At 45.0% G+C, this 12,069-nt stretch overlaps 1 protein-coding gene across 4 annotated transcripts in view; it reads right to left on the bottom strand.

Annotated features, from left to right (window-relative positions):
* DDX42 (DEAD-box helicase 42) overlaps positions 1–6,790 on the bottom strand; it is a 33,343-nt gene extending 26,553 nt beyond the window's left edge. Inside the window, exons 1-5 of one of the 4 annotated variants that reach the window (XM_048830124.2) lie at positions 6,679–6,773; positions 5,203–5,307; positions 4,005–4,112; positions 3,068–3,304; positions 1,179–1,329 (exon numbers count right to left, since the gene is read on the bottom strand). In XM_048830124.2, the coding sequence (XP_048686081.2) occupies positions 1,179–1,329; positions 3,068–3,304; positions 4,005–4,012 (396 nt within the window). In that variant the 5' untranslated portion in view covers positions 4,013–4,112; positions 5,203–5,307; positions 6,679–6,773. Of the gene's footprint in view, positions 1–1,178; positions 1,330–3,067; positions 3,305–4,004; positions 4,113–5,202; positions 5,308–6,678 lie in introns of all 4 variants that reach the window. The other 3 variants (XM_048830126.2, XM_048830125.2, XM_048830127.2) reach the window with 3 other exon arrangements.
* Between the last annotated feature and the right edge of the window lie 5,279 nt (positions 6,791–12,069).

Below are 12,069 nucleotides of genomic sequence, written 5' to 3'. Positions count from 1 at the left end.
AGGGGACTGTCCTGGGTTCAAGCACTATTCAGCATTTTTATTAATGACTTGGATAATAGAGTGGAAAGTATGCTTATAAAATTTGCAGATAGCAGCAAGCTGGAAGGGGTTGCTAACACACTTTGGAGGACAGGATTAGAATTCAGACTGCCCTTGACAAATTGGAGAACAGGTCCGAATTCAACAAGATGATTTTCAATAAACACAAGCGTAAAAAACTCAGGAAGGAAAAAATCAGATGCGCAACTACAAAATGGGGATAAACTGGCTAGGAGGTAGTGAAAAAGTTGTGAAAAAGGCTCATATTATTCTGGGATGCATTAAGAGGAATGTCATACATAAGACATAGAAAGTAACTGTCCTGCTCTACTCAGCACTGGTGAGACCTCCATTGGAGTACTGTAACCAGTACTTGGTGCAACACTTCAGGAAAGATTGACAGATTGGAGAGAGTCCAGAAGAGAGAACAAAAATGATAAAAGGTATAGAAAACTTCACCTATGAAGAAAGATTGAAAAAAAAACAGGGCATGTTTAGTCTTGAGAAAAGAAAATTGTGGGGGGACCTGATAACAGTGTTCATATATGTTAAGGGCTGTTACAAAGAGAACAGGAATGAACTGTTCTCTATGTCCACTGAAGGTAGGACAAGAAGTAATGCACTTAATCTGCAGCAAGAGAGATTTAGGTTAGATATTAGGAAAAACGTTCTAACTATAAGGGTAGTTAATCTCTGAAATAGGCTTTCAAGGGAGGTTGTGGAATCTGCATCATTGGAAGTTTCTAAGAACAGGCTGGACAAACACCTGTCAGGGATGATACGCTAGGTATACTTTTGACCTTCCTCAGTGCAGCGGGCTGGACTAGATGTCCTCTCAAGTTCCCTTCCAGAATTACATGTCTATGATTCTTTCGGTAATTTTTTTTGGCTTTAGTCACTCTTAAATGGTTTTTACACATATTGGGATTTTTTAAAAATTCTCATGAAGATAATAGACAAGGACTCCGATATACAAAGTACAGCCTTATCCATGCCAACAGGTAATAATATTATTGTAAACAGCACCTTGAAGAGCACTAATATAACCCTTAACCTTTTGTATATTTATCTATGTTTCCTGCTCTTAACAGAGGAGTTTAACACCTAAATTCATAAACACTTAATGAGCTGGGGCTTGCCTCCACTTCAGCCATGAATGCTTCCAAGGGATCATCTTCACTGTCAGAGTCTCCCGATTTGGAATTAAACTGCTGGCGCGTGGGGGAATTCTCTGCAGGAATGTATGGCAAATCAACATTGCTGGAATCTTCCTCTTCATCCTCAAAGTATCTGACAAGTAAGAGAGAGTAGTTTATAGCACAGTAACGGGCCAGGTCAGCACACAGCTATAACAAGTCATGCAGTGGGTCTATCTGTTTGTAGAGCCATTGGTCTGAGTCTCTGTATAACTGACTGGAGTGAATAACAAAACTTTGTATTCATCTAGTTTTTTCCATTGAAGGACGTTGAGGTGTGATATGGGTACAAATGCATTAAGCTAGTAACTGAAGTAAGGCAGGCAGCTATGGACAACTGTTCCTCTTCCCAAGCCCTCTCTAGAGTCAGGTTCTGCTACAAAGCAGTATTCTTTTACCTCCTCAATGTGTGTATAGGACTATAAGAAGGGTTAGTAAGGAGGCCAATGTTTTCAGGATGCTGGCAACACCCAACTGTATCTTGTTCGACTTGGATGATGCTGATCAGTGCCTCAGCCAGTGTCTAGCTGAGACTGAAGTATAGATGAAAGTGAGCTAGTTGAAACTCAACCCAAACAAGATAGGAGCAAGGGGAAGCAAGTGGTGATCCATCTATCAATCACTGTCGCGTCTGACAGCCTCACAATCTTTTTAATATGTTTAAATACGTTCTACAAACAACAAACTGCAGCACAGAGATTAAATGACTTGCCAAAGGTCACATAGGACGTCTGTGGCAGAGCAGGGAATTGAACCTGGGTTGCCGAAGTCCCAGACTAGTGCCCTAAGGAACGGGCCACCCTCTCTCTTTATAGACGAGGCAACTTCAGATCTTTTGACAGAAGGCGTATATCTTGCTAGGGTTTGTAACATAGGGGTGATTTTAGACTCCCAGCTGCTATTTGACAATTGTACGACAGAAGTATTCCAGTCAGTTTTTTACCATGTGTATATGGCTAAGGGGTTGTGACTTTTCATTCTGGATGGAGACTTTGCCACTGTTATCTATGCTGTTATTACCTCAGTTTAGACTACTGCGAGTGCTCAACATGGAGCCACACCTTAAAACCATTGAGAGATGCAGTAGGTGCAGAATGCAGTGGCTTCCTTACTGAATGGGGCATCTTGCTGGGAACATGTGATAGTGGTGCTGCAGGAGCTGCACTGGCTGACTGGAATTTTGGGTGCTGGTTATGATCTATAAAGCCCTGTATGGCCTGTGACTGGCCTACTGGAGGAATCGCCTCTCTCCCCATGCCATTCTGCCATAGCTGAAGTCAGCACGGATGCTCAAGCTGGATTCCCCTCACTGTAAAAAATAGAGGGGGAAGCTGGCAGGACACGGGAGCTCCAAGACTTTGGAACTTGGTCCCCCTGTTGGTCTAAAATAGCCTGAATTTGGTGACCTTTTGAACATGCTGCAAAAGACGTTCAATTTGGGCTTTTGGAGGAGGCGACAGGCATACTTCCCACAATGATGAAAGGGTGGAAAGGAGTTTTTGTAGGTGGCTGGTTGACTCAGTTCCTACTGAAATGATTACTTAAAATGTACTGGGATTTTATTATATCCACTAATGACGTGTTACTGTGCCTAGATCCTTGAATAGGCATCTTCTTATTATTTTAAATCTAAATAATTAAAATAAGCTTCACAAACAACTCTCAACATAGACAAGGGTATTATTCCCCTTTCACTGAGAAGAAAACCCAGGCTCAGACAGTTTAAACTATTTCTCTGCTTGTTAGTTTCAATCAATGAAATTTGCTCCTTGAAACCTGTAAAACAACCAAATCTAAAACAGGACACACAAAAAAAAAGTAGCACAGCTTACGCATTCTCCTCATCAAAGTTTGCTCGCTTTGATCCAATTTTATAGAAAGAAGGGAGCTGAGGCGGTGCTGACTTCCCAAACGCAGCTGAAGAGCCAGGTGTTCCAAAAGCACTATGGGACTGTGAAGGGAGTTTTGGTTCCTCTTTCTTTCCAGGGGCTATGGCAAATCCTCCAAAACCAAAGCCTCTTTTGGTGCCAGGCCCACCTTTGTTCCAGTTCATGATGTCAGCACTCTCTCTGTTACGGTCAGAATATACAAGTTAACATCCCCTCTGTTATAGTTTGCCAGATACAAAAGGCACAAATTCCTTTGACCAGGGCTTCCTACAGTCATCTGGAGATGGATGTTTGAGAAGATAACCCCAACTAGGATTTTGGCTTTGTTCCTCTACTGAAAATTTTAATATATTCACTTTTCATTAAAGAAAAATGAACAGGTTGCTGTCCAAAATATTACATCGCTCAAAAAGTTCCATCAATCAAAAAGAAATACATGTTACCAGGTTTATAGATAGAAAAGTCTATCACCCGTTAACACAATGCTTAACAAACATTCCTGTCCTGTAGATTTTACAATCCAAGATAGACAAATAAACCCAAGGCGAGGTCCCTGAACACAAGAACCGATATGGGAGGAGAAGTGGAAAGTCAACTGAATAAATATTTTGCATTTTTATACAGTCCCATCCCTGAATGTGTTATAGCTTTGTAAATACTGCACAGCTGAAATCCAGCCACCTTTAGAGAGGAGTGCAGATAGCACATAGCAAACCACACAACCGTAGGGGGAGGGGAAATGTTGGTCAAGAACAAAAAGTCAAGCCTCACTTAAGAGGTGTGCCTTAGGATATTTAAGATACACACAGAGTAGACAGCACCTCAGTTCTTGAGGTCACATTTGAAAGACTCCCACCCAATCTGTTTGCACAGAACTCACTTTTCCATGTCAGGAGGATGAAGGGCTCAGTTGTTGATGCTGCTAGGATTTGACCCTGATTCCATGAAGTTTAGTATTTTCCCAATGCTTGGGCAACTAAAGTCATACCTTCAAGGCACAAAAAAAAAAGGGGGGGGGCATGATGCACAGCCCTTTCAAGTGTGTTACAGTCAGAAGGCTCCTAGTTTAGCAGTCTTATTAGACAATTCTCTGCATTCACTGGGACCCCTTCAATGACATTAAGGTGCATAGCTAAGAGAAATAACTGGCAAATCTGAGAGTAAATTCTGTACACTACCTCCTACACAAAGCATTTACCAGTTTGGAATCTGCTCAACAAATCTAAAAGTCTAGAATATGGAGCTCTCTAGGTCATTTTTGGAAAAAAATCATTCCTCTGCTCTCCATGGTAGAAGCTTGACTCCAATAATCTGTTCTTCCCACTTGCACCAACACAGTTCTCAAGCTTCAAACCTGCTGATATGTGACAAACGCCTGAATTGTGGAACACTGGGCTCTTGTTGCTTGTGCTGTACTTCATGAATTGTAATATTTTTTAATATTAAATCAGTTTGTAAGGCTGTTTTCTCACTGTGTGAATAAAAGAAAACTGGAAAAGCATATATCAAGTACAATCAGAAACACAACACTCTGCAGAACAATCTGCTACACTTGATTATGAAGTCTACTCAAGTCTTTGCTATTGATTTTTTTATGTGGATGGTGCTCAGACATCACAGTGACAAGCTGCAGTAGAAAACCCTAAAGATAGACAGAGGTGTGTGCAGATTTCCCCAGTTAACATAATTTTGGGAAAAGAGACGCTGACGACCACATCTTCTCTGGAGGCCACCTTGCCTTTAAGAGCAGGAACACCACAGCAGTCTCCACACCCCCAGTTCACCACACTTTAGAAAATGTACTGGTTAAGAGAAGAGAGGGTGAAACTTTGTCCCTTTGGGATTATATGCCTTGAGGATTGGGAAGGGGACAGACACTCTGGCCTCCTAACTCCTAAGATCATTTTGCCTTGTGAAAGATCCTACACTGGGTGGGTGGACAGAGAATGGGATTGCAGCAGTATCCCCCCGCCAGATCATTCTGCTTTGAAAAGACAGGAAGGAAGGAACACTGCAGCCTTCCTTCTCATGGATCATCCTAAATTTGAGGAAGGAGTGGGATTACAAACTGCACCCACCTGTTCTCCCCGTCACCCAGTCAGAGATGGTGTGTACATGGGGAAAGAGAGGAAAACCACACTGCAGTCTCCTTCTGCCAGAAATCACCCAATTGGGGATGGTGTCTGTATGGGGGGAGGGTCAAAAAAGAGAAGAGAACCACACTGCACCCCTCCACCTTCCCGCAGTAAAGATTGCCCAGTCAGGTACTGGGTGTGGATGGGGGAGAAATGGGATGGGGGAAGAGAGCAAAACTACACTTGCAGCATCCTTTCCCACAGTGGGGAAGGCTAAATGCATCACCTGTCTCCCCCTCCCTACCCCATGATCCAAGCTTGTGGGGCAAGTGAGTGAGAATATCCTACATCCCCCCCACCTAAGCGATCATGCTGCCCTGCATGGGGTCTGTTGGACATTGTAGCTTGGTTTGGGGAGGAGATCCACGCTATTCTGGGAGAAAGGGGGACATTGTAGCTCGATTTGGCATGAGGTAGGTACTGTTCAGGAGGGAGAGGGCTGCTGTAGCTTGGTGTGGGGGTGAGATCCATGCCGCCCTGGGTGGGAGAAGGGCTGCCCTAGCTCGAGCTGGGGATGAGACCTGCACTGCCCTGGGGGATAAAGTGCACAGCTATAGCTCATAAAAAGAAAAGGAGGACTTGGGGCACCTTAGAGACTACTAACTAATTTATCAGAGCATAAGTTTTCGTGAGCTACAGCTCACTTCATTGGATCTGATGAAGTGAGCTCTATCGCTCAGGAAAGCTTATGCTCTGATAAATTTGTTAGTCTCTAAGGTGCCGCAAGTCCTCCTTTTCTTTTTGCAGATATAGACTAACACGGCTGCTACTCTGAAACCCGCTATAGGTCAATGTGGGGGGAGGGGGGGTGAGACCCGCGCTGCCCGGGGGGGGGGGCAGGGGGCCGCTGTAGCTCGGGGCGGGGGGGTGTGAGACCCGCGCTGCCCGGGGGGGGGGGGGAGCGGCCGCTGTAGCTCGGGGCGGGGGGGTGTGAGACCCGCGCTGCCCGGGGGGGGGGGGGAGCGGCCGCTGTAGCTCGGGGCGGGGGGGGGTGAGACCCGCGCTGCCCGGGGGGGGGGGGGGAGCGGCCGCTGTAGCTCGGGGGGGGGGGTGAGTCCCGCGCTGCCCCGGGGGGGGGCGCTGTAGCTCGGTACGGGGGTGGCGGGACAGGGAGGGGGCCGCTATAGCTCACGGGGGGGTGGCTGAGCTGAAGCAGCAGCAGGAGGCCCCGCCCCCTCTCCTGGGGGCCCTGCGCCCGGGGGCTGAGGGGGCAGCTCACCCCCACACGCCGCCCGCTAAGGCTGAGGGACGCGGGGAGCCTCGAGCAGGGGGCGGGCCCTTTGTCCGGGGCAGGCCCGGGCGCCGCCAGCCGCCCTAGGCCGCGGCCCCCCACCCGCCGGAAGCAGGCCCCGCTCGCCGGGCCCCGCGGGGAAACGCGATGCGGGGCCGCCCCGCGGCTCTCCCCTCCCCCCGACTCACTCGCCGCTCGGGCTCCGCCGGCTCCAGCCGCCTCTTCCCCCGTTACCGGGAGGGGGAGGGGAACGTGCGTGCGGATGGGACGGGATGACGTCACCGCGCTGCTGCGTGGCATGCGCACTGGGGACGGCTGAGGCTGCGCGAGAGGATGGGCGGAGGTGACCTCGGACTCAGTGGCGCCACCCAGCCCCCATGGACGCTCTCCAGGGGTTCTCAAAGTGGGGGTCGGGACCCCTCGGGGATCACAAGGTTCTTACATGGGGGGGGGGTCGTGAGTTGTCAGCCTCCACCCCAAACCCTGCTTTGCCGCCAGCATTTACAATGGTGTTCACACATAAAAAGTGTGTTTAATGTTTAAGGGGGGGGGTCACACGGAGAGGCTCGCTATGTGACAGCGGCCACCAGCAACCGGCCGTCGAATATTTGACAGGCCGTGTGCGCAAAAAATTTCTTCTGTGCAAATTTCTGAAGCAGAGTTCAAAGTTGTGCGCCATGAGGCAAATGTGCCCAAGCGAGTAAAATGCTTATACATTTAAAAAGTTTTAATTTGCAATTTGTGTCAATTTACATGGGTTTTCAGATAGAGACATCATAAGGAAAAGAAAAACAAGTTTGTGTTTTAAATTTAAAATTTTCCTAAAACATATCAATAAATGATTATCCGCCAAGAATAAGATATGTAATTACACATGCATTTTAATTTCCTTATTGGTCGAAATGTCAAAGACTGCTGAACTAACCTTACTGTTTTTCCCTGCGATCTTTTTCATTTGCCCATTCAATAGAAACTCTGTCCAGATCTATCAGTCCTCCATCCAGCTGGTAACTCTTAATACACATCAGCATGTCCAAATGATCTACTTGTAAACGATTCCATAGTTTGTTTTTTAGAGTGTTCATTAAGCTAAAGCCACACTCACAGTCTGCACTTGATGCTAGGAATGTTCCTCCAATATCCATCAACTTTGCAAGATCCTGAAACTGTTAGTTCTGGTGAGCAAATGTCACCATATCCGGTAAACTTAAAACCAACTGGCTTTTGATTCTTTGGGCTACTGCAAACTTGAAGGCATTGTACTGACTGACTATAACAATCTCTTCAGCAAGAAAGTCTTTGTATTTTGAACATAAGGATTTGGCCTGATGAGTTCCAAAACTGAAGTCACACTTAACTATTGCTGCACAATCAAAAGCGGACTACTCCTGGCCTTCATCCTCTGGAAATCTGTCTGCCAAATGTGCACACAAGATGTTTATGAAAGTTATTATGGAACTGGTATCAATTTCATTATTTTTTTGAGAGCTTATATCCAAGAGAGCCTTAACTTTGTCATTCCATAAGACTGAATCTCCAAGGTACTGTCTTCTGATCTTGTTCAGTTTACCTTGGCAAGGTGAAATGCTTCAAGAGGTGTAAGGCCCCGTTTCTGGAGCAGCGTGGATAGTGAAGCCAGCTCCGACAAAACGTCATTCAAAACTTCTAATGTTATTTGGTATTCCATGGTATTCAGCTTTTTGTGGCAGTATTTAGAAACTGGATCAGTATCTTTGTCTTGCTCAAAATATTCCAGAAGAGGATTATAGCTGTGAATAATTGCTCGAAGTGCAAAGTGCCTAGATAACCAGCACACTTCATTGAGTGGCCTGAAAGCCACTGACTCACATTCAGAAGCATCCTAAATTTTTTTCTGAAATTTGCATTTTCTCCTGGATGACTGACAGAACATCATGTTGACAGTTCTCATTAAGGTTTCGATGTCTCTTATCAGCTTGACCTCTTTCAATGCATCGGAAATCCCCAAGTCTTCCCGGTGTGCAACTCAATGTTGCTGGACTAAGTGTGGAATATCACATTTCAGCTGAGCCGCCACACCATTGAGTTTGCCCAACATCACAGAGGCACCATCAGATGTGAACACCACCATTTTCATTAGATCAAGTTGTTTTTTATAAAACTCTTTGACTGCAGACACTATTGAAACAGCCTCACATTCTTGCAATCGTAATAGTCCACCAAACAAAGTTTTATAGTCTGCAGAATTTATGGATCTATATTTAAAGTAGAGTATCAAGTATCTGCTAATGGATATATCAGTGCTTTCATCAACAGATAGAGTATGAAACATTGCCAATGCTATTTCATGCATGAGGTCATTTTGAATAATGCAGTTGATAATTTCAAGAAATTCAAAAGCATAATTTTTACTTCTCCAGCTTGCTGGTATGCACACATACTTTTCCATATGGTCATTAATATCCTGAACAGAAAGCTTTGAGCTGTTCATTTTAATAGCCAACAACACACTGTCAATAAGTACTTTGATTTCTTCTGGGTTTGAGGGCTTGTGTTCAAGATTAATTTGCCTCCTCTGCTTTTCAGCTGGACTTTCAAGAATCATGCTAAGCAATCCGCTCCATAATGAAGGGTTTTTGTTTCTAAGTCTTGTTACACCATCCCCGTCAGCGATTCAGAGCCCTAAGGTGGAAACCAGACGTGTCATTTACCCGACATGCCTACCACATTGTGAAACATTGGGATGCCTGGATATCAGGAGCAAGTGTTGAATCTCCAGTAGATTTGCCCTTCCTAATGCAAATGGAACAGTTCTTAGAGGGTGTTCCTGAGGAGATAGAAAGATACATCCTAGTTGGGAAACCCAAAACTGTAATCGAGGTGGGGGAGATTGGAGCCAAATGGGTGGAGGTGGCAGAGAAGAAAAAAACTGGTCGCAGTTGGAGCGGATACCAGAAGGGACAACCTCAGACCACACCCTACTACCGGGGGCCGCCCAAGTCCCCACCGACCCCCCATGGAACCCTCCAGCCACCTTATCGTCCCGCCACACCGTTCTCCAGCAACCCACCTCGCCCCAGTGACCAGTCAGCTGGACGATGTTTTAAATGTAACGAGCCGGGGCATGTAAAGACCAACTGCCCCAAGAACCCCAACAGATTACAGTTCATTGCACCGGAATCACACCAGAGGTCCTCAGGCCCAGATACCTCCCAGATACCCTCGGAGCGGAGGGAAACTGTGAGTGTGGGCGGGAAGAAGGTCACCGCGTGGAGGGACACTGGAGCACAAGTGTCGGCTATCCATGCTTCCTTAGTGGACCCCAATTTAATCAACCCGGAGATCCAAGTGACGATTCAACCCTTCAAATCCAACTCTTTCAATTTGCCTACAGCCAAGTTGCCTGTCCAGTACCGGGGCTGGTCAGGAACGTGGACTTTTGCAGTCTCTGATGATTATCCCATCCCCATGCTGCTGGGGGAAGACTTGGCCAATCATATGAAGTCAGCCAAGGGGGTGGGAATGGTCACCCGCAGCGAGACTAAACCAGCCATCACGCCTAGTGCTGTTCTGGAAACTTCTACCAGGACCCGGTCAGAGGTGATGGACCCGGACCCCGGGCCAATGTCTGCAACAGCAGTAGTGGATAGTGAGCTGTAGCTCACGAAAGCTTATGCTCAAATAAATTGGTTAGTTTCTAAGGTGCCACTAGTACTCCTTTTCTTTTTGCGAATACAGACTAACACGGCTGCTACTCTGAAACCCATCTATATGAGACTTACTTGACAGATGACACTTTAAGAAATCCAACTTCCATACATCATTCTACATTCTTCCTGTTGAAAATTCTCCCGAAGCTCTGGCATCTCGACAATATACACAAACCACTCTGTTGTCCTCATCATATGTGAATATTTCATGAAGTTTAACAAGCATTACACTATGTGACCTCGGTGTAACTGTCTCTATAGTCTCATCCAGCCATCCAGATTTAAATGAAGTCGCTGTTCTTTTACGCTTTAGACCTCTAGACAGTGACATTTTGGGATTGATTTTTTACCAGATTGGTTTATTTAAAACTAATACTTTTATTATATGGCTACTATTTCAATGCGCTTAACAGCGTGACTCGACAAAAGGGCAAACGGGAAGTTTGTGCATAGCTCTGATCATGTCCATGCATCTGTGGCAAAAAAACACGGGAAAATGGTAAAACATCATGAGTAAATGTATGAAGTCCAATGCCTTTGAAAGATTTCAATCACGAAAACAATGTTTACCTTTGTTCATTTCTGGGAAATCTTTGCAATTCCTTGGCCTGAGTCTGTGGACCCATGCTGAGAGACTTGCTGCTGACCTTACTGCCCTGGCCCAAAATAGGGCAGTAACATAAGTGTGTCCAAATCTCAATTTATCTTGAGTGTCACGAGCTTTAGCATTTTTCTCACAGCCCCAGATCCTGAAATTACGTAAATATGTGACCAAGTATCAGAGGGGTAGCCGTGTTAGTCTGTATCCACAAAAACAACGAGGAGTCCGGTGGCATCTTAAAGACTAACAGATTTATTTGGGTATAAGCTTTCATGGGTAAAAAACCCACTTCTCCATGCACCTGAAGAAGTGGGTTTTTTTACCCACGAAAGCTTATGCCCAAATAAATCTGTTAGTCTTTAAGGTGCCACTGGACTCCTCGTTGTTTTTGTAAATATGTGAGAATCTCAGCTTTTATTTTAAAGATGTTCTTATCCCTCATGGTTGCAAAGAAATGTGAACCCTAAAGGCTTAAAACTAGAAGACAAATAAAAAGACACAAAAGCGATTAAAAAAAATTCTTGATTTTTGAGGCCTGACTCATGATATTTGACAGGTAGGCAATACTGAATACTGTTGTTTTTTACAGAATGAGAGTAGGAGAACCACAAGACTCTATGTCATTCAGCCTTGACTTAAATAATAATAATAATAATATTAACTTCCCTTTATGGCCCGATATGAATATCGCAGGGCAAGCCAACAATATTAATAAATAATGAATTAATTAGAATAAACAATAAAAATTAACACCTAGCTGTTATAGTCAGATTAGGATCTCTACACACACAAAGACACTCCTAACCAAAAATAGGAGTGATGAGGAGCAATTATGTTGCAGGAATAAATTCTGCCTGGCTGTACCACAAAAACCAGTGAAAATAAATTAAAATCATATTGATTTATTATGCTGTCCTATAGATTTTCAAAGTGTTTTTACAAACTTTACTTAATTAATCTGAACAGAAAATGTAACTGTGAGATTTTAATACATGATGAGCAGGATTCTGCATGGTAAGGCTACCACCTATCTTTGCTGCTGGTGGGTGTCATCATTCTTCTCCCTGGGGATATATCACATTCCCTGATCAATGAGAGAGTCAACAAGCATGTGGACAAGGGTGATCCAGTTGGTATAGTGTGTTTGGACTTTCAGAAAGCCTAACTAAGCAGTCATGAGTCAAAAGGTTGTTACAAGGAGGAGGGAGAAAAATTGTTTTTCTTAACCTCCAAGGATAGGACAAGAAGCAATGGGCTTAAATTGCGGCAAGGGAGATTTAGGTTGGACG

This window comes from Caretta caretta, chromosome 27, assembly GCF_965140235.1.
Source record: "Caretta caretta isolate rCarCar2 chromosome 27, rCarCar1.hap1, whole genome shotgun sequence".
NCBI lineage: Eukaryota > Metazoa > Chordata > Testudines > Cheloniidae > Caretta > Caretta caretta.
Note: the sequence above shows the minus strand (reverse complement) of the source record. Positions and strands in the feature narration are given on the sequence as shown.